Here is a 24,485-nt window from a genome sequence, read left to right as displayed (position 1 = left end):
AGTGAGAGAACTGGCACATGAGTCGAAGGAGATGTGCCATCTTACTGCTGAAAAGTTACGAGCACCTCTAACAAACATGTCGTTCTCTAAAATTGTTCCCGAGTCTCGTTCAAGCCCTGACGGACGAAACGGGGTATGATGGGTATTATCTCGTTAGAGCTTCACGAGCCGCGCTGTCCTGGACGTCTTCGGAGATATCCTGCACAACCCACGCTCGCCAATCGGGTGATGTTTACCAGAGACGATACAGGCAGGCGTGGCGCGTGCTCCGTCACAAGAGGCAGGCACGCCTGTACCCTTCGCCAGCTCTGGGTCTGCGTCACTAGGTGATCATACACTCCAAGCATACGTCACTTATGGTTGTTTAGGGCCTGGTAGGCGCATGTGGATCTTGATACGGTGTGGGATGCTGTAGCGGCTTCGAAGTTAGGTGCGTTTCAGTCAAATATAAGACAAGGTTTCAAATGGCAATATATATTATAATTACTGTATGATAAAAACACCTAACACCAGCCACTGAAGAGCATGTAAGCACTGATGATTGGCGTGATATAACAATGACAAGCGTTGATGAGTTCGCCATGGACACAGAAGACCCTCAATCTTCTGGCGAACACAGGAGATCCTCATTCCTCCTCTGGTGAACACTGAAACAGACGCGCAGTCTTAGTATTCCATATTTGCTAAGGACAACCAACATATTCAGGTTTTCCAGATGTACGTTTTAGAGCCGTTGTGGGATTCTGTCAAGCGCACGGACGCAGGCCAAGTTTCCCTTCACGACAATTAGCCTAACAATGTGCTGGTTCAGCGGCCAGGAACGGCCCGAACCGGCCACTCACACTTTCGGCTCGCCTATGTCTTGGCAACCAAACAATTGTAACGTCATGGAGCTTGTTCTGTTCTGGACGGTTGACATGATTTTTAAGACGTTTTGCCGCAATACTGTCAATGTATGCGCTTGCAAACTTGATTGACTGGACTTGGTTCTCATGCAGGAACGTAACATCACGAATACTTTAACAACTCCTGTTCGATTAACATGGAAAACGTTAATTCAGAATTTGCAACGATGCTGAAGAACACGGGTCGAAACCGGTTTCTGATGACCACGACCCCGGGTGTCAGCAACACTCGACCAACAACAGTTTGAAGCGGGTGGCAACAGGCAGTCGCATTCATAAAACTGCAGGTCAATAAAGTACTGGACTGCGCGCATTCGAGCGTCAATAAATGATCCGCTGGGTTAGCGCGATTTTTAGGGATTCGCTTCAGATCTTAGCAACGTCGGAGATCGGAGAGAGAAAACGCGACAGTATGGGATTAAATAAGACAAGCCAAGCTAGGACATGTCAGCAAAAACGTCACTCGCTCCAAGTTCACCAGCTCTATTGGCTGGAACTGGCGGGACAGGGCCGGCCTGCAGCCAGCCTATTTTCAGGCAGTGTGGTTTCTAAACCTGGGCATGAACACTGCTTATGTGAACCTCTGACGAGCTTATGGCAGATGGACACCAATTCCGTTAGTTTTAGAACGGTCATAACATCACTGCACTAGTAATGCCTATTTGTATGGGTTCCCAAGGGTGATTGGCACAATCCGCTTCTGCATGATGATGCGTAACAGCGCTCCATCCGCCCCATGCAACGAAATGCGAGTTTTTTGGCAAAATGTATGATATAGTTGTCAAAAAAGTTGATTGAAGGGAACGTTCCACATTTGTATCGGGTTAACTGAAATAGATATATTGAAGATCACCCTGCGCGGTTCACCGCCCTGCCCTTCTTAATACCTAAATCTCTCAAGTTTCTGAGGTACACGTCCGTGAATAAGTGCAGACTATTTTGGGGGAACTATTTCAAGGTGACTCTGGCATCTATCTTGCCGCAATAACGTCATTCAAATCCTGTCATTTCTTTGTCCATGCGGCGAGTAAGGGCAAAAAACAGCGTTGACGAGTCGTTCGTATCTAGCGTTTGTGAGCACAATTTCCAAATACACTGTCCGTCAGTTGGCTCTCAATTAGTGTTGTGCAAGGTATGGTGACCCAATCAAACAATGAGGTGTTGGGGGGCATATTCACTAAATAGAGAAATTTCGATGGCTAGAGCAGTCTTTTCCAGTTAAAATTACAGTAATAATTAGAAGTGAGCTTATTTCATTATATCTGATACTTGCTTTAATATCTTCAAATGTGGAGCATTTCTTGAAGATTGAAGAATATTCTGAGGTCTATAGGATGGGATGTCCATGCCATGCAGCAAACATCATAGCAACGATTTACTAGGTCCTTCATACGAGTGCAGGATGAGCTCCGATCTTTGCTACGCTCTATGTTGAAATGGTCCGCATATCTTTCCTAACCCGGCCCATTTTGCTAGTCCCATGACTCCTCAGAAAATAAACACAGGGGGAAGCCCCGACGCCAGCCACCAGGCGCGGCCACGCACCAGCCCCGCGGCAAACTCACAAAGAACTCGACGAAGCAGATGTGCCCGTCGTCCGTCTTGATCATGTACTGTAGGCAGAGGAAGCCGCGCGCGTCCGTGCGCAGCGACACCTTCTGCGACTGGGCGAGCGGCTTGCCGGAGAGCTTCATCATGGCGAGCCGGTAGCGGCTGCTGGAGGTGCGCGGACACTGGAACAGCTCCACCAGCTCGCTGTCGCCGCCGATCTCCACCTGCGCAGACGCACGCCCACTCTTTGAACTCGTCACAGCAGCGGACACTGGAACAGCTCCACCAGATCGCTGTCGCCGCCGATCTCTACCTGCGCAGACGCACGCCCACTCTCTGAACTCGTCACAGCAGCGGACACTGGAACAGCTCCACCAGCTCGCTGTCGCCGCCGATCTCCACACGCACAGGCGCACGCGCACTCTCTGAATTCGTCACAGCAGCGGACACTGGAACAGCTCCACCAGCTCGCTGTCGCCGCCGATCTCCACACGCACAGGCGCACGCTCACTCTCTGAACTCGCCACCGCAGCCGGCGTTCGGGACATCGGGCCTCAAGGTGAAACGCGCTCACGCTGATGGAAAACCACTCCTGTGCGTTCGCAACGAGGATAGGACGGTACCACGCATGCCTTGACACTCACTGGGGGTTTCTATGTTCGGTTTCACGCCTTGCTGTTACTGTTTAAAGCACCGTATCCCTCACCAGTGATGACTCAGCTTAAGTGCAGACTACGGTGCCGACCACGCACCTTGGTCTCCATGCCAGCGCCGACGGCGGAGAGCTGCAACCGGGGAGGGCTCGGACAGAACACCAGCTCCATGACGTCACAGTCGACGTCCATCTCAGCCAGCGCCTCCCGTAGACAGTCGGACCTGCGTGACCCCGCCCGGTCCCGTTAGGAGGGGCGGCGCACGATCACTGGGCTCGTGCGGCCACTGCGGCACCGCTCGCGGGTCCAGGGAGCCGGAGTGAGCCGTGGCATGTGGTCTGGTGCGTTATTCTGTTAACAGCAAATGATGCGGATCCGATCGCCTTTCAAGAATGCTGGCTGACGGATGACAGCAAGCTGACTTGTGAAATGCAGCCGTGAAGAACTAGATGTGTGATCTCAACATAAAGAAGTGTGGTCGCGCAATGGTACTTGACAATCGCTTTGTTGACCACATCTGAGCTGTTGAAGCTGAACTCCATGATGTCTTCTGGCAGTTGCGTCTTGATAGAGCAATCTGTGAGGACACCACTTTCTTCTAATCTGAGGAGGAACCCCAAAACAGCTTATAATACTTTGCTAAGCAACATTCGAGAATGACCAATTCAAATATTACAAAGTGCATCAAAAGTTTGGAAGGGCACCTGCTACACCTGAATGCACTTTACAGATGGCATTGCTTTAGGACACTGAGCCCCGTAACTCATTGGAGTCCAGCTCCATAAACTGTTTGGTGCAGCTTGCAGACTTATGCAATGTGCATCACACTAATAAACATATACCTCTGCCTAGTTCATCATTGCCAAGAATGGTATCATGCAAACCACTCTTAAGCTTAGTTATTGTGTTTCAGGACAGTCCCCCAGCCACATGTAGACATGAATGAGGTTAAAGACAAGAACAGTGACATGGGCCTCCATAGTGCCCACCCAAAAGGCATGTTGAGCATTTCTTTATAACATAATCATTTACCAAAACCACAAATTTCAGTCCATATAATTTGACTGCACACACTCCAGCACTGACACTATCACCAGTGGATGGCCTTCACCAGCATAGCACATCTTCAGGGCAGTGGTGGCACCTGCAGTACTGCCTGAACCAAAAATGTTCAAGCAATCCAACAGGACTGAAAGATTTATCTTGAATGATAATGTCTCTTCACTCAGCACAAATGGCTGAAACACAAAAAATGAATGCAGTAAAAACATGCAGCAAACTAGTAGAGCATTCAACATTGCAGTGTAAACTGTCAGGGATGGTTATAGTGTGATTTGACATGCCTTCCAGGCCCCTTACATGGTGATTCAAGAGAAAGCATTATAAGGAGCATTGCTACACACCCAACAAAGGTGTAACACCAAATCCACAAATTGGTGCATGATTCAGAGCTCACTAATGAGTATCAAAACAAGGTCTTATTTTCTCACAATCTGTTCCTGAAACATACCTTTCATTATTAACATCCATGCAAAATGCATACCTGGAACATATCTGCTTGGATGAATGCATTGGCCTGGACACATTTACTGTCTTCCACAGTAACCTTCAGCCCATCCGATGTCACAACAACCATTGCACTCTGTAAACAGACAAACATCGGTGAAGAAGTGACACATTATGTGATCTTTCCAGTAGGTTCCAGTAGGTTTTTATATGGTTTTGCAATATGGGACACAACTCAAATTTGTTCACTGTAAAACTAATAACAATACATCACAGGTGTACAAAACATCTTGCATATTGCATATAAAACACTGCATTCAATCTAAACACATACATAAATGCATGCATAAATATGATGAGATGGCACACTCTCCCTTGCCCCCTTGCATGCACCACTTTTCCTGGTTCCTGGACTGAACTACTGTGGTGGGGCAATATATGTGCAAGACATCTGCCAAACACCCTATGAATCACACAGTATTGATGCAAGCGTAACACAACATTCACACAAATGTACAGCATTCACAGGCCCGTTTTCAGAAGGCCCAGGGTCCACAGCTTGACTGGCAATGAAAATTAATAGTGGTAGCCAGCAATTCAAAATACATCAACAGAAATATTGGACCACGGTGTTGTTGCTACCACCAATGTCCGCCCATAGGGCCCATGTTTCAGGGAATTTAAATCCTGCTAGTTAGTTTTGGCACAAGTACTAGGAAAACAATTCCAACACAGAAATACTTTGCAAAATTAGAGCAAGTTGGCATGGCCTACATTCAACAGGTACGAACAGAAGGTTCAGCGCACCAACATCACGTTGGCATCTAGCTCAATGAATGGATTTATTGCAGACTGGCCATGGCACCGCTTTGATAACCATCCTACCTCCCTAAAATGCACAGCCTTCAAAAGCTGGGAAACATTCTTCACATTATCGATCTTCGCGACCAAAACATTTTGTTTATCCTCTTCTGCTTCTTGTGTGTCCAGCATGGTTTCTCCTATGTTACCCTGCTTTTTGGTTCTGGAAGACAGCACGGCCCCTTCCGTGTCTTGAGCGGGCGCGGTCCTCGCAAGCACATGCAGGGGCCCTGCGCGCACCCCCCGCTTACGATTGCTACTGCATTGCAAAACGTCATATTTTGTAGTAAGCGCGTGGTTGGTGTATCACTATTATGGCCGTCCACATGTTGTTAATACAAAATAAATAGACTTACATGGATTAAGGCTGCAGACTTCTTTAAGATTATTTTTCTTTGAGTTCAGTATCAAAATTTGATAGTAAAAATGTGAATCCATGAAATCCCGATCATTATTGCTTAATAGTAAAATCAGCTGAACGTCAACTTTTTCCGTCGGCATATACGGCGCATGTAGGATTTCCAACTGCATTCTCTTGCACGAATCGTCCCTTTTGCTGCCTCGTTCGGATCTTTTCTATCCGGCTAGTTCCCTAATTGAGGTAATTTGTATAAGCTTGGTGGGATTGTTTGCAAAACGCCTGTGTGCATTACTCTAAATAGTAGTATTTGTGTGTGGCATCGAAGTTGCAACCTCAATTTGTTCTGGTTTTATTCATAGTCTTGTTCCGGCTATTTTTGGTGAGCGGAAACTTCGGTGGGATGAGATACGACACCTGGGGGGGCGGGCAGATGTGGAAGATAATATGTTAGGGTGCTCACCTGATTGGTGTTATTTAGTGACCAGAACCAGGTTCTGTCTTGATTCATGAAGCATATTTTTACATTGTGAAAATTAGAGAGTAGTATTAGTAGTAATTAGTAGAGCTTTTCATGTTGTTCTTACCCCAGACTGAAAAACATGTGTTAATAGTACCCATGTGTGGAGCAGCAGCAGCATCCCCTTGTCTATTTTAGTGCATGCATGCAGGCACTCAAAGAGGCCCAAGTTTATCATACAGCTAACACCAATTTCAGGGCACTGCAATCTGATGTTGGAAGTATTGATAATGTTTCCAAGGTTTTTATGTCAAAGTAACATTAACATTCAGCCATAAGTCATTTCAAAGCTCAGTGTTCACTGACCTGGTATCAGTATCTGAAATTTGGTTTAAGCTCTCAGGGGAGAGAGCAGAAATATTAAGACCACAGCTTGAAGTGAGAACAAAATAACTGGAGTAAATTTGCACCACATGCACAGGGGGTACTTAAGGGCATTCTTTGGCAGCAGATAACAGTAAACACCATACTCTAGCAGGTCTCAGTGATTGCCACAGACCATTAGAAATTGGCCGCTTGCAATTCTTAAATTTTGTATCTTCCTAAGTAAGTGGTTCATTCCTAAGTCTATGGAATGGGAATGGGGAAAAGGTAGACACACTACCATGCCTGTACCTACTGTATTTTTTAAGCTGATGGAGTTTTTTTAAGCTGATAAGATGATGGAGTTGATGGAAAGTTGTTCATATTAAGATCTGGGACATGGTATTTATGATGTGAAAGATGTATATGTAAAAATGTGTATATATGTATAAAGATGTATATGTATATGTAAAAAATATGAGATCATGGACATAGTGTCTACCTTCTAACCAAGGTGCAATCTTTCTCACCCAGGGGAACTGGGCAATGTGATACCTGCCTAGGCTCTCACTGACCTAGATGTAATTCATTTGGGAACAAGTGTGTAGTTCCCCATTTAACTGGATAGAATACTAGCCCCTCCCCAACTTTGATAAAAAGCTTGGTCAAAATCAGGGAAAACATGGTTTGCACCATTTCTTTGGACTCAAAGATTTCTCCGCTCAGCCCTCCACAAAGTAATGTACAAAACTACACCACCTGTGACGTCAGGCTGCTGCGTGATCGGTGTCCAGAGGCCAACATAGCAGGGGCGGGGGAATTATTTCCTCCTCACAGAGCAATCTAACCTCATAAAGTTAGCATCACTACATCTACTCGCTGGCGTTGGGTCTGATACAATACTTTTCTCAGTGTATGACACTGAGCTAAATTTATATATTGCCTCCATCTACACCACTAACCAGTCGCGGGCTCATCCAAAGCAAGGCCAGTAGGCTACGCCACGCAGTTAATAGCAGTTTTCAACGACGGGGCTGCAGTGGGCTATTTGTTGGTTTTGATATTGTTTTTCAGGATCTTATTGATTTTGTAAAAGATGTTGGCAAAGCCTGGTTAAAATATAAGGCAGATCTCAAAAGACACAAATAATCATATAATTACATCAGCAAAAGTTATGCTCAATGGAGAACAAGAAACTCTGTTCTAGCTATATACTCAGATCGTGATTCTGTGGCGACGCTCTGTAGATCGATAGAAAAAATTATGCTTTTGTTTAATCACCCGTTTATGCATTTTTATTGTGTATTCAGTTTAGATTTTCTGGCGGAGAATATGCCTTTTCTCGAACGTGAAATCCTCCTCAAGAGCCGGAGACTCGCGGAACCGTGGTTTTCCGCGTGCCCTAGACAGTGTTTGGGATGGTGTTTGATGTCACCATTATACGTTCTATACTATACCAATTTTTGACAGTTTCAAATGTAACATTAATAAAAGTGTTGTTAAATGAAAAGAAAATAATTTATTCATCAAGATGTGATGAATTCACCCTATATTTCGATGTACATGTAAGTGTAACATCATATACTTTCGTATCAATTTTTCTTGTGCACAACTATTTCTAAGTGCAACCCAGAAATGTCGAATCATGCCATGTACAATACATTCTCTGCGCTTCTCCCGGGTCCGTCAAGCGACGCTGTTGTTTTGGGGTCAGGTTTTGGCCCGGTTTATTAGCGCGTCGGTGTAGTTATTGGATGGTAGGTAGGTTAAACATGTGCTGGTGAGCAACAGCAGACCTGGGCACTGAATGTATTGCAAGGAGATATTATGTATGATATGGTAGAGATTCGGCTGTAACCCGCAAGCAGTATCCGTCGTTCAGTCGTGAGTGTGACGCGTGATGCTGTCGAAGTTGCAGGAACAGCTTGCCTCCATCGCCCACAGAGAAAAATTTTTTACATCCCTTCCAGTGTGTATTTGTGGAGAATAAAATGTCTTGCGGCCAAAAACACCAAGAAACACCTGGGTTTTAGACATTGCCTGGCATAATTATGGTGCAAACATGATCCATGTCCAGACTGCATAGCATACATGATATGGAGAACATGTCTGGTGCGGCAGCTACATTGCAGCAACAATTTGATTGCAAGTGCACAAGTGTGAGGGCCTATGGTTTGGTACACAGTGGCCATCAGTTTTAGCACATTGAGTTTCAGTGTCTTTAGTTATTATGTTTTAAAGTTTTATGCAAACATACTCGGAAAACACATCACAAAAAACAATTGAAAATTGGTGCAGTTATGTCTGCCCTAAGTTCTCTTGTGCATAGAAGTAGTGGATATGTATAGTAGTGGATCTCTTGTGCATAGAAGTAGTGGATAAGTAGTGGATAACTTGTGCATAGAAGTAGTGGATATGTACCATGAGCAAACACAATAATCCAGAGAATGTCCTGATGGTCTTGTTTATTGGGATGAATCATGTTAAAAATGTTGAAATTAGCATAGAACATAGAATGTATAAACACAAAAAAGGCTGACTAAACCATGTTGAAAATGGCAAAATAAAAGTTAAGTGTAAAATGGACAGATGTAAAATATGTGATAGATAGTTATGTTTCTTTGACATAGTGATACTTTCCTGGAACTAAGCTCTAGCAACATGTGTGTGGATTATGGTTGTCCAGTTCTCCGTGAGACGATATCGTGGACATTGTCATGGCACGTTTTTCAGAGATGGTTCCGGGTTGTGAGTGTCCAGTTCTTCGTGAGGCGACATAGTGGACAATGCTATGGCGCGTCTTTTCAGAGATGGTGCGGGGTTGTGGGTATCCAGTTACCCGTGAGACGACGTAATGGACATTGTCATGGCACGTCTTCTCAGAGATGGTGCGGGGCTGTTGGTGTCCCGTTCTCCGTGAGATGACATGGTGGACAATGCCATGACACGTCTTTTCAGAGATGGTGCCGGGTTGTGGGCATCCAGTTCTTCGTGAGACGACATAGTGGACATTGTCATGGCACGTCTTTTCAGAGGTTGCTCCTGGTTGTGGGTGTCCAGTTATCCGTGAAACGACATAGTGCACATTGTCATGGCACATGTTTTCGGAGATGGTCCTAGGCTGCTGGTGTCCAGGTCTTCGTGAGACGACATAGTGGACATTGTCGTGGCACGCGTTTTCAGAGATGGCTCCGGATCATGGTTGTCCAGTTCTCCGGGAGACGACATGGTGGACACTCATGGCACGTGTTTTCGGAGATGGCTCCGGATCATGGTTGTCCAGTTCTCCGGGAGGCGACATGGTGGACACTCATGGCACGTGTTTTCAGAGATGGCTCTGATCCGGTCAGCACTGCGCCTGAGCCGCGCCCCGGCGCTGCTGGCTCAGGCCAGCCGGGGCATGGCCGAGATGCCGCTCACATTCGCGGCTCCTAGCCAGGTCTTCTACAACAAACAGGACGTTCGCCAGGTGGATGTGCCCTCGTTTAGGTGAGAGGTAGAACGTGGATGATCGTCTATGTCTCAAGCAACAGTGCACATTAAGGTACCAAGGACTGATGTTGAAAATGCCCTGTCAATGCTTTGGTAGTATTGTAAAAAAGATACCAGAGGTGACGCCTGTGGAAGTAGACGATTTTAACAAAGGCCGGATGTTGGTTACTCGCTCTACTGCTGACGAGTTTTGACGGCCTTCATGGTGTGGTGGTGCAGTGTCTTTTGTGTCGTATGCTGGTTAACACCAGAAAACGACGTAGATTGTCATGTATGAGTTCAGCTTACGTGTCTCTGTGTGTGTTTTTAGAACTGTTGTCACTTGCTTATCATTTCAATCTAAGTCCCTTTGTGCCATTAGGGACCAGTGCAGGCGAACCTAATATGGCATTTGTATGTTTTTACCAAGCTGTCTTTGTTCTGAAAATATCTTACCTCTAGGCTGCCAGTTGGTTCCTTTAAATGAGGATGTCAGACGTGTTTTGGCTGTATCTGTTATGAGAATGCTCAGAATATGATATATGTGGGACTTCAGTCTTACTCTGTTGAGCATGAACACTTCCAATGTAAAAAAACAGGACATGGTGTGTTTCTTGCTTCTGTCAATTGTAATTAGCTATGTCATTGGTTAGGTTGATCTTCACCCATCATCCTCTGCCTGGTGTCATTCTTCCCCTCATGGCTCCATCATCTGATGTCATCCCTCACGTGGTGCCGGTCCCCGCCTGCCGGATCTGCCGCGGTCTCCGTCGACCTCCAACCACACTTACCCCTCTGCTCCGGGGCCTCATCCGTCTCCACCCAGTGCCTAGCGTGCCCAGCGGCACCCATGCAAAGTCTGGCCTGACCCGGTCTGCCGGCATTGCAGCGGCAACTTCGGCATCCTGCCGAACCATGTGCCGGTGCTGGCCGTGCTGCAGCCGGGCGTCGTGTCGGTGGTCGAAGCCGACGGCGCCACCAACAAGTTCTTCGTCAGCAGTGGCTCCATCACCGTCAACCAGGACTCTTCCGTACAGGTAACCCTCATCGCTCGTGACGGCCGCCGGGTGGTTGCGTGAGGTTCTCATGGAAATATTGTTTTAACTCACTAATCTAAATTTATTTAAAGCTTGGTGAGCTCTGAATTCATTGTGTCCTTCAACAAAAACGCTTGCCCTAAGAGCGAATGAATACATCACGAGAGTCGATGTGGGCAACTCTTTACGACTCTGTTTTCTCGTATATTGTTGTACAACCACGATTGGTTCACGTTGCTTTAAAGAGGTTACCAGCTGACCGCAGCCTGCGGTCTCCACTGACACTCGGCGCAGCCATATGGCCCTGCTGTCGACCCTGACCCCGACCCTGACCACGGCCCGGCCCCGTCCGCCAGGTGCTGGCCGAGGAGGCGGTGCCGCTGTCGGAGCTGGACTCGGCCGCCTGCAGGCAGGCGCTATCGCAGGCGCAGGCGCAGCTGGCCAGCGCCAGCGGCGACCAGGCGCGTGTCGAGGCGCAGATCGCCGTGGAGGTGGGCGAGGCGCTGGTCAAGGCGTGCGAGTGAGCCGCGCCACCCGTCGGTGGTGGGCTGTGAGGGACGCTGTTGCCGCGTGAGAGTGGAAGGAAAATCGCTACGTGAAGTGGAGGGCCAATATAATGTGTGGTAGTAGAGCACACGCGTTTTATCGCATCAGCTGTCTACTCCGCTGAAGTGAGGAATGGCGCGAGGTTATGCGGTTTTTTTCCACGTGATGCTCGTGTATTGCAACGGATTGTAGTCCGACGGACTGCATGAAGGTGCAGTACCCCCACCGAACAATGTCACGCGAACACGGACTGAACACGATGACCTGGGAGCGGAGACATGCCAAGCATTTGTGCGATAGACACTACGGAGCTGTGGGACAGGTACACAAGTTTAACGAAACAGGTGTTTACATTTTGGCTAAAACCATACGAAAGTTGTCTTTTCAAGACAAGCCGGTTCGACGAAGTTCGTTGTAATCTGCCTGTGGAGCTTAAACGCTACGTTGGTAATCTGCGAGATACTCTTGTGGTCATACGGACAGGGTTCTCATCCCGCTAACAGTACATCCCAAGGGAACCCTTCACTTCAGGGTGAGAGGGCCGGCTGCGCTGCGCCAAAGCATGATGTCCCCATATTCTGTGCATGCGCCGCCCCTCCCTCAGTGCGTGCATACCAGCACCGTGTGTTCGTAGGCGGCAGTTATCCCGAGTGAGCCGTTGTTGACACCTGCCCACAAGCGATCTGACAAGAAGCGAGTCCCGTCGCCCGCTCCCCTCACTGAGAGACAGACTGTGACCGGGGCGCGCGCCGGCTACTTGTAGCGCCCGCGCGGGCTGAAGTCGACGTCCATGTAGACGGTCTCGGCGCCGTAGCCGTAGGGGGTACGCAGCGTGGCCAGGCAGCGGTAGCGGCCGAAGTCGGACGCCCGGTAGTCCCGGATGTACAACGTCGACCTGCGGCGGAGACGGTTCGGTGTAGGCGTCGGCGCCACGCCGGTCAGAGTCGCCCGCCGTTAGCCATTGCGGCCGCTAGGTGTCGCTGCCGCCGCACCCAGCTGCTGCAGGCCCGGTCAGCCGGACTGCTCTCCGTGTTTTTCGACTAGGTTAGATCACTCAGGAGCGGGTGACGTGATGACCCGGATGGTGGCTATTAACGGCCAGTGGTCCGGACGACGTTATAGTCGTGTCATGGCGTCATGAGGAACGCAGGTGCAATGCGGTGCAGTCCACAGCTCACGATGTCAGTTTGTACGTGCCGCTATTGGCCAGCTGAACGCCGTGAGACGATAAGTTAGGAAGATGGAAGGAAGGATAAGTTGTGCACGTCCGTGTTATGTTATAGGTTTGACAGACTGCAATATCATTCGACCACCTAGGCCACCTAGGCCTCGACCTAACTCCACATTGACTATGCAGATACTCGAAAGCACCTGTATTTAATAAGCATGCATAAGAATGAAACAAAACGTCACTGTAGGCTCTGTATGCAACGCGTGCTTGCAAACTGGTCCGTATCGCTTTGTGTCCAGGGATACCTGCTGGCGGTAACATGCTCCGTCAGTTGTCGATGTTGCCACTTACTTGGATCCCTGCGTGTAGACCCTGGTGCTGGCATAGTAGCGGTCATCGGAGTACCAGTCGTCGTAGTTGCGGCGGCTGCGGCCGTACCCGCCGTAGTGGTCGTAGTGGTCGTAGGAGCGTCCGCCTCGGTAGTCGTCATAGACCTTCACCCACACGATGTTCTGCGGGGGTGTGACGTGTGAACAACGCACACCGGTCGGTGTGAACACACGGATCGGTTTCGACATGGCACGTAATGACATCTTTTCGCGCACATCTTCCTGTATGCACTGCACGGCTGCGTATACTGGCTTTATTTCACCCGCTGTTTTCAAGTCAGTTCACCTGTCCTGTTCCATGCTTGATGCTGGTAGCATGACAAACTGATTGAAATCCAAACATTTCAAGACTTCCAACGACAAGCACAGCTTTGTTCGGTGCCTGCCTGAATGCCATTATCCACAAAGGCAACCCATACCTGTGCAGGCTGCAGATCGGGACTTTAAACGGAGGCCTCGTGTAACACACTCAACCCAGCCCAGCCCAGTGCACCCGCCGCAGCGCCGCCCTTCTCACCGAGAGCGGGTCGCGCACTCCGCCGTCCCGCAGAAAGTCGCAGACCAGCTCGGCGTGCCGACCGCTCACCAAGTTGTAATAACCTTTGCCGACCTGGCGCCCCTTGGCCTGGCTCCTGTAGCCGTAGCCGCCCAGGTCGGGCCGGTAGTAGTCGCCGTAGCAGTCGCCGATATAGTTGTAGCGGTCGCGGCAGTAGTAGCGCCGCTCGCCGTACACGCTGACGCCGAACTCGTCGGCCGACGAGGTGAGCAGCACGCTCGTCAGCAGCAGCAGCAGCCGCGTCATCTCCGCTTCAGCTGGGGGCAGTCGGAGGCCGTAGGAGAGCACGCCGCATGCGGCTCAAGATCGGTTCAGCACGCACTGAGGCCGGAGTGACGTACTCCTGGACCGGTCTCTTCGTCTCCGGAGCCAGTTACCGAATGTCTCCTCGCCTCGCGGGCCGCGCAGAAATAGATGTAATCGTTGGGCGTGCAATGCCACTTGACAAGGCCTTGAGCCAGGCGCCGTTCTGCTGTGTTCCCCTGCGGTGCCACCCAACTACGGACAAGGAGTTGGCGGCGAAGCTGATTGGCCGGAGCCGTTCCGCTCCGGAGCGCCGGGGCCGCGCCCGGAGGAGAGCGGACAGCCAGCACGGCGCTGCTCTTAATGTGTGCTGGTGTGTCCGCCACGGTCCAGCGGACAGCAGCTTGGCGAGACATGGACCGCGCGGCTCAGCTGGCAGGATCACGCTTCCCGACAGGGGATCATGGGCTTCGGAACTTCGGTGGGGCCCGGAGCGCGCTAGGACGTTCCGAGACAGGATGATTGCCGTGGTCGGGTGACGTGGCGCTTGTCGGACACGCGGCTCGTCTTTCGGAACCGGTGGCGTCCGGAGCGCGCTAGCACGTTCCGGGACGGGACGATGGCCGTGGTCGGGTGACGTGGCGCTTGTCGGACACGCGGCTCGTCGACGGCGCCACCAATTGTCGGACACGCCCTGGGCCGCCGACGCATTAAACAGGGTAATTGGGGCGTTGACACGCTGGGGATTTCGATCGCTTTGATGGTTCCGACCCGTTCAAACGGCCCGTCGCGTGCGGAAAGCCGTGCTATCCATGCATTTCACCTGTGCCAGTGCCGGGCGCTGGGCGAGACTGGTAGACATCAGGGTGATGAATATATGCCCGCGGGATGCACATCAGACACGCGATTTTTCAGTTGGAGGTCATCTGGGATGGAATCAGTATCGGTAGAAAGTCCCTAGCGGGCAGAAGTGTTGAGGCTCGTTCAGTGCCGACTGTAGACAAGCAGGTGATGCAGCTAGGCCAACAAACAGAAAAGTCTTATATTGATCTGAACTTTCCACCGGTGATATATGAAGAGGCGGTACTGTCGTGTCCTAGACGACGGGGCAATGGGACAAAAATGATATTATTGTTACGTCTTTGGGCCTTATGTGCACTGAGGTAGCTGGCCGTTGTTACGAACGTGCCTCGTCCAGAATGAGATGTCGTGGCGTTTTCGAGAGTCGGGTCAGAATAGCGTTGAAGATTATGGTGTTTACGTTCCAGCCGGCGGGCGGGTGACATGCTCCCTCAACTGAGCGAACCCTTGACACAGTCGCGACGCCGTCACGTAGCCATGACTCAAACACGTGCCGGTTGTAGGACGTGCCCTCCTCGCCATCCCGTCTTTTTGAGCCGCTTGTCACGAACCGGCTGCTATGGGAGGGCGCTCTTGGAACCTAGCAACGTACTTCGCGACCTGACGCTGAGAGGGCGGTGAATACCCTGGGACGGTCGAAGCGGAGCAAGATATAACACCACGCAGTGAAGCTCAGAAGCAGTGCTTGGAGCGGTTGAAATGGCATGATTCCGTACGGCACAACCTGAGTGGTCAGGGCATAATTCAGGAGTGACTAAGTTGTTGTTTAGCCTAATATTTGCTGGGTATCAGGGATTAATGACCATTTGCCACGCAAAAATCTCACTTTGGGTGCGTCACCACAAGTCGTGGAAAACTAAGCATGCCATCGTGTATGCCTTCTTCCTGCCGTCACTGCTACCTCGCCGAATTGAACACCGGCCAAACGTGCCGGTTGGGGTCTACCACCCAGCCAGTCAGCTATTCGGTGGATGTGTTCCGTATGTTGTTTCGTTCCGTCTGCTGTTCCGGTATTTCACCTCCGGCTCACTGATACACACGGTGCGTTCAAAGTCACTTCTGTATTTGACGCTCGTCACAGGCACTCCATACAGTCCGTCCTGCCGTTGCGCGCGTCGTCGCGCCGGCGGCTCTCCAGGTTTTCTTTTTTACTCTGTCCTGTCCTCGCCCTCACAGCTGCCTCCCTCGCACAGGGCGCCTGGGACAGGAGGGGTGGAACGCGAGCGCCTCTAAGCGGCGCTCGCCAAACTACGCAAACATTCATCGGCAAACATCCACCAGCTGCCACACAGGCGTTCTCTGACACCTTACAGATGCATGGGGAGAACGCTCGCACCGGAGACGTAACATGCGCTCGGGGCGGTCAATCTGATCCCTGGTTTCCGAACGGCATGACGTAGACGCGTCAAATTTGGCATAGCTGTAGGCAATTAAACAGAGGATCGTGCAGTAAAATTTAGATGCACCCTGTAAGGTCGCTGACCTGCGGCAGGTCAGACTTAGGTCATGGATTCAGCGCAGTCAATTTCAGTCTGATGCAACAGCGGAGTGTTGGACGAAGCCATACGTCTCTAAGATACTTTCGTAGGCAACACAACAATTGCATGAGCAAATTAGATTGGCCTAGGGTTAAGCATGGACTTAAGACCAGGGTCAAAACCAACCAGCTTCATTGCTCCGGGGCTTGCTATATGGGACAGTTTCTGGCGCTCATTTCGAATTTATTTATAACAGGAACCGCCTTATTTGTTTTCTATGGACTTCTTTAAGGTCTTAATAGGGTACTGACCTAAAATGACCCAGGTCAACATTTTGCTGTTAGGAACATACTGCCTAGCGTAATCTTTGTCGTATATTCAAATGCAAAACTCAAGGCAGTCTTATATGATTTTGGTCACCATGATCTTCGAAAGGCCAAGCAAGGTCAATGGCCTTAAATGAGCATGCGACCTTTTGTTTAAAACAGGTATCTGGGTTCTAAGGTACTGTGGAGACCAACCTGGAGTTTGACCTTGTTTGACCTTATTTAATTCAAAGGTTATGACCCAGGAGCCTCAAACTTTGACCTAAGTGAGTTACGTACAGGTTAACACACCCTGTAAGTTTGGTGTTTCTGGCTAACTTAGTTCCTAAGATCTCAGCAGGCCCAATCGATCCCCACCCGAGAGAATGGTATCCAACCTGCCGACCGGGCGCGTGTAAATCCGTAGGCGGGACGCGGCTATTTGTGGCGGGGAGAGCACTGGGGCACGATACCCTCAGTGGATTTGTGAATATGGGCTTAATTTAATAAGTCTCATACGAGTGGCCTTTCCGTATTTAGTATCATTCGTCGCTGAAGGGCGTTTTGCCGTTCACGCGCACATGTATGCAATACAAGCGAATGATAAGACGTGCAATTTGTCGTACTTCATCCGATTGTTCATACATAGACGACAGTATTTTACTCCAGGGTAGCGGTGGTCTTGATATCGTGTATATTTGCTGGTTCGAAATGTGTCATGAGGTTTTGACGCTCGCCGATAAGAACAATGGCGAATCTCACATTTTCCGTTAGGTGCTTTTTATGGCATCGATAACAACTGGTTCTTGCTATTGCCCTCAGTCCTTTTTAAACACGTCCTTTCGGTCTTCGCTAAGCCTGCGTTTTGGGGTGTGCCGCCTTGTATTTGCATGGCCGCCACCATCCGCATGTTCAGACGCCCGCCACGTGCCGGCATGCTGAACTGGGCCAGGGTCTTTCCACCTTCCGGTCCCACCCGTCTCGCCCCATGTTTGTGTTTTCCATGTCTCATTCACGTCCATCGCGGAACGTGAGCTCACTAATATGTATACTTTATCAACATGCCACATGCTCGCTGCTTTATGCATCACCGTAAATTCCAATAATACAGGACAGGTTCTTGCTGCACAAAACTGTATGCAAGAGCTTTCCAAAAGCGGCGGCATTATTGTCAATCTTGAACGTTATGTCCTACCCAATACAGCGTGTGGATCTGTGGTATGTCACGCGCTTGCGAAGATGTACCTCAGCTTGCGAAAATATGCATAAGCTTGCGTAGACGCGCCTAAGCTTGCGAAGATCTACCAAATCTTGCGAAGATCGCACTATGGCATGACCGGACCAGAGCGCGTGTGTTCATGACGAACGGTGACGCGATAGTCCTGTCAAAGATAGTCATGCCGCGATAGTCCTGGTCTGGTTCGTCCGGCCAGGGGCCATTTCGTCATAATGTGACGGACGCCACCCGAGTCTCGTGCCTCGATTGCGGGCAAATGTGAGGCCCGGCCGGCCAGCGCGTCCCATCACGGCCGGCTGGGCGGCCAGCGGCCCCGGCCAGCCCCGAGCCAAGGCCAGCCGACAGCCGACCGCCATTGACACCGGCGGCAGGACACACCGGCTGACCACCGGTGTCACGCTCTTGACCCACGCCTCGGCCCTGCCGGCGCCGCGTCCAGCCAGCGTGACGCCCCCTGCCCTCCAAATAGTGGCCCCCACCACCGAACTGGCGGGTCCACCTCCGCCCCCTGCGGCATTGTGCTGCTGTTGTCTGCTCTTTTGTTGGCGGGTTCGACGCGGCATTGATGCGCCAATGAAAAGCCGGCGAGCGGTGTCATCAATAGTGGCGTATTTCACAATGCAGGCGGCAGGGAGCCAGCATTAGCCATGAGCCGTGCACGGAAATGCCTTTCGAGCATAGCTCATAGTCCACCAGCCCACAGAGCACAGATCAAGACATGTGACCGCGTAGATAGGAAAACGTTTGGGTATGTAGCCACGTGCGGCCGGGTGACAATGATTGGATATGTAATATGTGTCCACACGTGCGGCCCGGTGACAATGATTGGATATGTAATATGTGTCCACACGTGCGGCCCGTTGGCAATGATTGGATACGTAATATGTGTCCACACGTGCGGCCCGGTGACAATGATTGGATATGTAATATGTGTCCACACGTGCGGCCCGGTGACAATGATTGGATATGTAATATGTGTCCACACGTGCGGCCCGGTGGTAATGATTGGATATGTAATATGTGTCCACACGTGCGGCCCGGTGACAATGATTGGATATGTAATATGTGTCCACACGTGCGGCCCGGTGACAATGATTGGATATGTAATATGTGTTCACGCGTGCGGCCCGGTGACAATGATCGGATATGTGATATGTGGTCACGCGTGCGGCCCGGTGACAATGATTGGATATGTAATATGTGTCCACACGTGTCTCAAGGCTGGGAAGCATGGAGGCAACTGTCGATGTTTTCAGTCCACCCTCATTAAGGACAAATTTACCAGAAAAGCTTTCTCCTCTGCATCAGCGTGTTCATAAACATTGGTCTTTTCGCAAATAATTTTGTTAGCGGAACAGAACGTTTCCAGGGTGAATTTAATCGGTTGTTCTGATGGTTTAGTTTGGGCATGACTTTGGTTTGTTATACTTAACACCCATGTATGCATCTCAGCCGAAAACGAAGGCATTTTGTCGTTAATGCCTATAGAAATACCTCCCCTAAAAGTGAAAATGACAGTATCAATCCACGCATGACTATTCTGTCCGTTCTGGGCCGCGGTTCAAGCCCCTCACGCTTCACGAAAACCACCAACGACGAGGAAAGCCGCCCCTGCACTATCGTGCCTTAACAGGGCCAAGTGCCCGCTCACAAGCCGCGCCACCCCGCACGCTCCAATCGATGTGGTCAGACGCGTTACGCGTTCGACCGCAGACCGCCAGCCATCACGCCCAGCTACCGCCCAGCGCGCCACAGGCGGCCCTCTGCGGCAGCGCGCACTGACGCCTGTGCCACGGCCCGGCGGGTCGAGCACGAGCCGTGACGCCGCCAACAATAAGCCACCGCCGCTGACGCGTCACGGTGGCGAAAATCCGGCCTGAGAAAATCACGGCCGAGAAGACCGGCCGGCCATCAGCCACGCCCCTGGCGGCCGCCGATGGGAACCTAGCCGGCGTGACGCGCCGAGAGCGGCAATTGCGCGACATTGGCACTGAAAATGGCCCACAAATAGCTCGGCGGTGCATACTGCCCCGGTAAGTGGCAGCCTTGGGGCGCACGGGGAGTTTTGCTGCGCAGCCGGCGTGCTTTGTTACGCCGCGCCGCGCTCGGCGAGGCGTGCCACGTGACAATGTCCCGAGACGTGACGTCACGGATCGCAGGACGCCGCTGCAAGGTCAGCTGAGGTTTCAGTGGCTCTCGTCGTTACCGGAAGGCATTGTCCTTACTTTAATGAGTCGGTTTTATATATGGCAGCCGGCGTTTTCACACAGCCGTCAACATGTTTGTTCTGGTGTGCTTATGTACAAGAGCCTCCAAATAGTTGTCAATAGAGGGCGTTGTGACCTACGCAACAGAGGTGTGATTTCCTATCCAGTTGAGGGTCTACAGCCCTAAACTTCGAGAACAAGGTGGGCTGTATTCGAAATGAATGCGGCCCACTTCATGCAGTCCACTCAGAGTTATCGTTCCCGGTTAAGGGCTGAAGGACCATTCCGTTCCCGAGCAGGGAGCCTTCTGGCTGCCAGTCTGGCGACACTGGGCGGTCCCCTGGCCGATCCGGAGGCCCTTAGAGGGACACATCATATCGCATTGGTCCCGTCTCTGACGCAGGAGGCCTTCTGACCTTCGCAGTTGGCCCAAATCGATGCTGGAACACCCACTGACGTAACAAGGTTCCTGATCGCTGCAGGTGGTCCAATAACTGGCACATGGACTTCGTTTCGACTTCACGGGGTCTAACGGGGTCGACTTTTGACTCGTGCTGGTCGTCATCGTCATTGAGGCTTCACGATGCACTCAGCTGCTGAGGCTATATGGCGCCGCCTGCCTCTCACCATAGCACGAAGGACGGACACCGCGCGGAATCAAACCCCGTATCTTTGCTCTCCCAGACCCGCTGCTCAACCACTGCGCCCACTGTTCGGTGCTGGGGGCCCTGACTGACACAGAGTCCTTCATCTTCCGGTGTCCCAACGTAAACACTCATCATGAGTTCTCATGTTTCCTTCCATTGTCAGAGTGTCCTGATCAACTGCAAGAGCTCCTCTGGCATTCGGGTTTTCATCTCCGTCCCCGTCCAGCAAATGTTTTCCGGGCCAGCTTAAGGCCCCTTGTTGACACAGGACACCCTGCTAGGCCCTGTGGGCCCCTGGCTGACACAACGGCCTCACACTCTCGCACGGGCCGCGATCAATGCAAGTCGCGGGCCCGACGTTGTCCCTGCTTGGGCAATGGATCTCCACAACTCAGACCGACACGGAGCCAACCGTGCGGTATTGGTGGTGTCTGGCCAACATAGAGGCCCGCAATGTCTCAGGGGTTTTCAATTGGTGCAAGAGACCTTTTGACCGAAATTTCAGGCCACGACCCTGCGGGCTGGGATTCTTTCAATGACCTACAGCCAACTCTTCGGGCCCACCATCCAGTCAGGTTCTTGATCGTCAGTTCCGGTGGGCCTTCGGGCTCCTCTTCAGACCTCATCGAACACTGACCTCACTGGACTCGGGATTCCTTCTAAACGCCTGACCCCCTGTAAGGCATTGTGTGTCATTGACATATGCAACGGCCCCAATCAAAGAAAATCGCTGGCCCCAGCTTTATCGCTGCTCGGGAAATGGGCCATCAGGCCCGCACCAAGGAGCCAACTGTGCGGTGCTGCTGGTGCCTGATCAACATTTAAGCCCTTATAGACTCAGGGGACTCCCGGTCGGCGCAAAGAGTCCTCTGAATGGCATTGGAGTGCGCGGCCCTGCGGGCCGGTGCCCCTGAATGCCACCTCCGGCCGACCTTTCCGGACCTTCGAACTTTAAGCGGGCCCTTAATTGTCGGTCCCGAGGGGCCCACACGGTCCCTTGGGCGTTTTTTTTTTGTCGTTGGCTTAGGCCGGGTCGGTGGTTGGTCGGGGTCACAGAGTTTTGTTTCTAAGGTTTGCGAGTACGCAACTTCAGAAGCATGTTCCATAATTTTTCACTGATCGATTCTGAGTGAAGGATTGTTATTGACGTGTGTTAACGTTTCAGACATGGTGGGCTCAGATGGTTGGCATTAAGCGCGTATTTTCAGTTTTGTTGTACGACAGAAGACGGTGTTACCGTCACTGAAATTAATTTGGAAGTAAAAGTTTACCAAACACCAGCTGTGTTATCCCAGCGGTGTTAACCCTGCTCAATTACACACTGCCTGCGTGTAATGAAGCTCTTTTATTGTCATGCCGAAACCAATGTCGCTTATCAGAAGTTGGTGCACGCCAGTGCGGGTGGATTCGTAACAGCAATTTTTGTCGATGTAAGACCGTAAGCAATCGCAATTTACGGGAATCCTTGGACTCCTTCGGGCATGCGCGAGCAACGTAAGCCATCTTGACAGCCACCCTAAGCAGAGCTTTCCACTCGCTGCCAGGGTGCAGCAGACCGGCAAAGGATCAGGCGGTGCTGGTTTGAAGAGAATAAAAGTTCCAGTGGACTCTGGGTCATGTTCTGCAAAATTTATTTCCTGCCTGATAATTGGTTTGAAAGTTATCGACAGCAACAGGGACCCGAGCAGTCTGCCGCATACGGTAGTTTCGTAGCTCCACCGGCTGATTAGGTGTACACTGCACGGGCATAGATAGGTGCGATATTCATGAGACTGGGCTCCAAATATTGATTGTTTGTCTTTTCAATGTGCTGTAAGATTCGAACTCTTCCCTGCAACAATTCTCCTCGCTCTTCCGTAAGTTTCTTACTACTTTTGTACTTTGCATGGTGTGCCCAATCCATACTTACAGAAGTAAGCATGGACTGGGCACTGTGCGCAGTGGGTAAAATACAATCTTTGTAGTTATGCATAATGGGCGAATTGAACGGCACATGTGAAGTAAAAGAGCGTTACGAGACATTTTGTGACAAGAAGCACAACCAGGATATCTTGATGGGGCCCGGGCCGCTCAACCCTTCTGATCCTAATCTTACACCCTAATAAAGTAGGAGTGGCGTCCACTAAGCCCTGAATTCTGCCACGGCTCGGCTGAAATTTTACACCCAAGTGATCTGTGAAGGCTCTATTCCGGCTTGTTGGTTGTCCATTCCAGAATCTTAGAGCTTATGTTGTTATTGGGGTCCTTACCCTCAACTTGAGCATAGTTCCCGCGCACCTGTCAACACCAGTTCATCAGTTGTCTAAGGTTTCCCCCTCACTCCGGTTCCCATTGTCACACCTCGCTTCACCGTCGTTGGTGGTGCCGCAACACCGACAAGTCAAGGTCATCTCTCACAAGAACTCTCGCCACGTTGTGTCACGACGGATGACCTATGTGGCCGCTGTTGTATGTTTATCAGCTCGGAGAACGTGTCATCGTTCTGGAGGGATGATCACATGGATTGACAGCGTGGTAGGTTTCTCCCAACTGTCTGAACACAAGTTTCGCTGTCCCAGTCGTTAAGAAGAAATAGCGCATTTGGCGTTTCAATCAGTAATCTTGTGCCGCAACGAAACGCTTATATTTACGTCTTTGTTTCGTTCCTTTTGTGCGAAAGTCGCCTTTTTACGTCGTCATAGTTGTTTTCATTTTGTATGAGCGTTATTGGTTTGACAAGCGGTTCGTGTGCAATGGAAGCAACCAAGCCTGTGTTCGAGCAGCGGAGCGTGATGTCGCGCAGGTCCCCGCACGTCACGTGACGTCACCAGTGGTTGCAGTGCGGATATTCCGACGTCACAGCGGCGGTGCCAGCATCCTAGGCACTGGAACATGCGAACATCCCAGCAGCAGAGCACAGCGCCCCAGCCGTCTCAACGACACAGCGTGCGCCAAAACCGTTCCCAGGCGCCTTAGCGACGCACCGCGAGTGCCCCTAGCGACGGGGATCGGCGCCACTGCCGGCCGCCTCCCCCGCGGCCGCCGGCCCGCCGGCATTCCTACGAAGCCGCGGAAGCCTAGAAAAATGGCGACGGCCATCATTTGGCGCGGCGCGTCTGATCCGACGCGGCACGTGCAGCGTCGGCCGCGTGCACGTGCCGCCTGCAGGGCTACATAAGCCGGCGAGCAGGCGGCAGGCGGCGTGTGTGAGCCCGTGACCCGTGCGACACCGTCATGACCTGGCTGGCTGTGGCGCTGACAGCCGCGCTGCTGGCGGCGGCGGCCACCAGCCGCCGGCCCACACGCTGCGTAGGCAGCATCACGCTCTGCCTGCAGACGGCCGGCACCTACTCGCCCGCCTACCAGCAGCCGCAGCACTACACCGTCAGCGTGCAGGGCGTGCGTCAGCCACCCCTCTACGTGCCGCCCGTGCGCACGCCGGCCGTCTACGTTAGCCAGCGCCCGGCCGTCTACGCCAGCCGTCACCCGCCCGCGTACGGCGGAGGCTACCGCTACGCCTACCACGTCACCGGGTATCCCGTGGCTGCGAGACCGTATGGGTTCGTAACGCAGCCGTACCAAACCGTGCCGCACCCGTACCCAGCCCTGGCTGTGCCACACCCGTATCCGGCTGTGCCGTATCCGTACCCCGTTGTACCTCGCCCATACTCGGTCGGAACACCACGGTACTCCTACTGGTC

The 24,485-nt window shown here is 51.4% G+C and overlaps 3 protein-coding genes across 6 annotated transcripts; 1 reads left to right on the top strand and 2 right to left on the bottom strand.

The window, feature by feature from the left end:
• Nucleotides 1–544: 544 nt before the first annotated feature.
• LOC119112594 (cell cycle checkpoint protein RAD1-like) lies at nucleotides 545–5,722 on the bottom strand. 3 transcript variants are annotated; one of them, XM_037236812.1, is made up of 7 exons: nucleotides 5,501–5,722; nucleotides 4,653–4,751; nucleotides 4,196–4,347; nucleotides 3,602–3,712; nucleotides 3,209–3,332; nucleotides 2,471–2,680; nucleotides 545–647 (listed from the first exon to the last, which is right to left on the bottom strand). In XM_037236812.1, the coding sequence occupies exons 1-7, from the start codon at nucleotides 5,606–5,608 to the stop codon at nucleotides 627–629; spliced, it is 825 nt and encodes a 274-aa protein (XP_037092707.1). In that variant the 5' UTR covers nucleotides 5,609–5,722; the 3' UTR covers nucleotides 545–626. The 3 variants fall into 3 exon arrangements, with proteins under 3 accessions (XP_037092707.1, XP_037092708.1, XP_037092709.1); XM_037236813.1 differs by lacking the exon at nucleotides 3,602–3,712; XM_037236814.1 differs by lacking the exons at nucleotides 4,653–4,751; nucleotides 5,501–5,722 and having other exon boundaries at nucleotides 4,142–4,280.
• A 259-nt stretch (nucleotides 5,723–5,981) lies between these two features.
• On the top strand, nucleotides 5,982–11,796 carry LOC119113035 (ATP synthase subunit delta, mitochondrial). 2 transcript variants are annotated; one of them, XM_037237354.1, is made up of 4 exons: nucleotides 5,982–6,077; nucleotides 9,987–10,146; nucleotides 11,018–11,165; nucleotides 11,522–11,796. In XM_037237354.1, exons 2-4 carry the CDS (start codon nucleotides 9,989–9,991, stop codon nucleotides 11,687–11,689), a joined length of 474 nt encoding a protein of 157 aa, XP_037093249.1. In that variant the 5' UTR covers nucleotides 5,982–6,077; nucleotides 9,987–9,988; the 3' UTR covers nucleotides 11,690–11,796. The 2 variants fall into 2 exon arrangements, with proteins under 2 accessions (XP_037093249.1, XP_037093250.1); XM_037237355.1 differs by lacking the exon at nucleotides 5,982–6,077 and adding an exon at nucleotides 6,084–6,216.
• Nucleotides 11,797–11,898: 102 nt separating this feature from the next.
• LOC119113034 (uncharacterized) lies at nucleotides 11,899–14,192 on the bottom strand. The gene is made up of 3 exons (XM_037237352.1): nucleotides 13,789–14,192; nucleotides 13,234–13,394; nucleotides 11,899–12,606 (listed from the first exon to the last, which is right to left on the bottom strand). The coding sequence occupies exons 1-3, from the start codon at nucleotides 14,071–14,073 to the stop codon at nucleotides 12,465–12,467; spliced, it is 588 nt and encodes a 195-aa protein (XP_037093247.1). The 5' UTR covers nucleotides 14,074–14,192; the 3' UTR covers nucleotides 11,899–12,464.
• Between the last annotated feature and the right edge of the window lie 10,293 nt (nucleotides 14,193–24,485).

This window comes from Pollicipes pollicipes, unplaced genomic scaffold (genome assembly GCF_011947565.3).
Source record: "Pollicipes pollicipes isolate AB1234 unplaced genomic scaffold, Ppol_2.1 Scaffold_7261;HRSCAF=8764_pilon_pilon_pilon, whole genome shotgun sequence".
Taxonomy (NCBI): Eukaryota; Metazoa; Arthropoda; class Thecostraca; order Pollicipedomorpha; family Pollicipedidae; genus Pollicipes; species Pollicipes pollicipes.
Note: the sequence above shows the minus strand (reverse complement) of the source record. Positions and strands in the feature narration are given on the sequence as shown.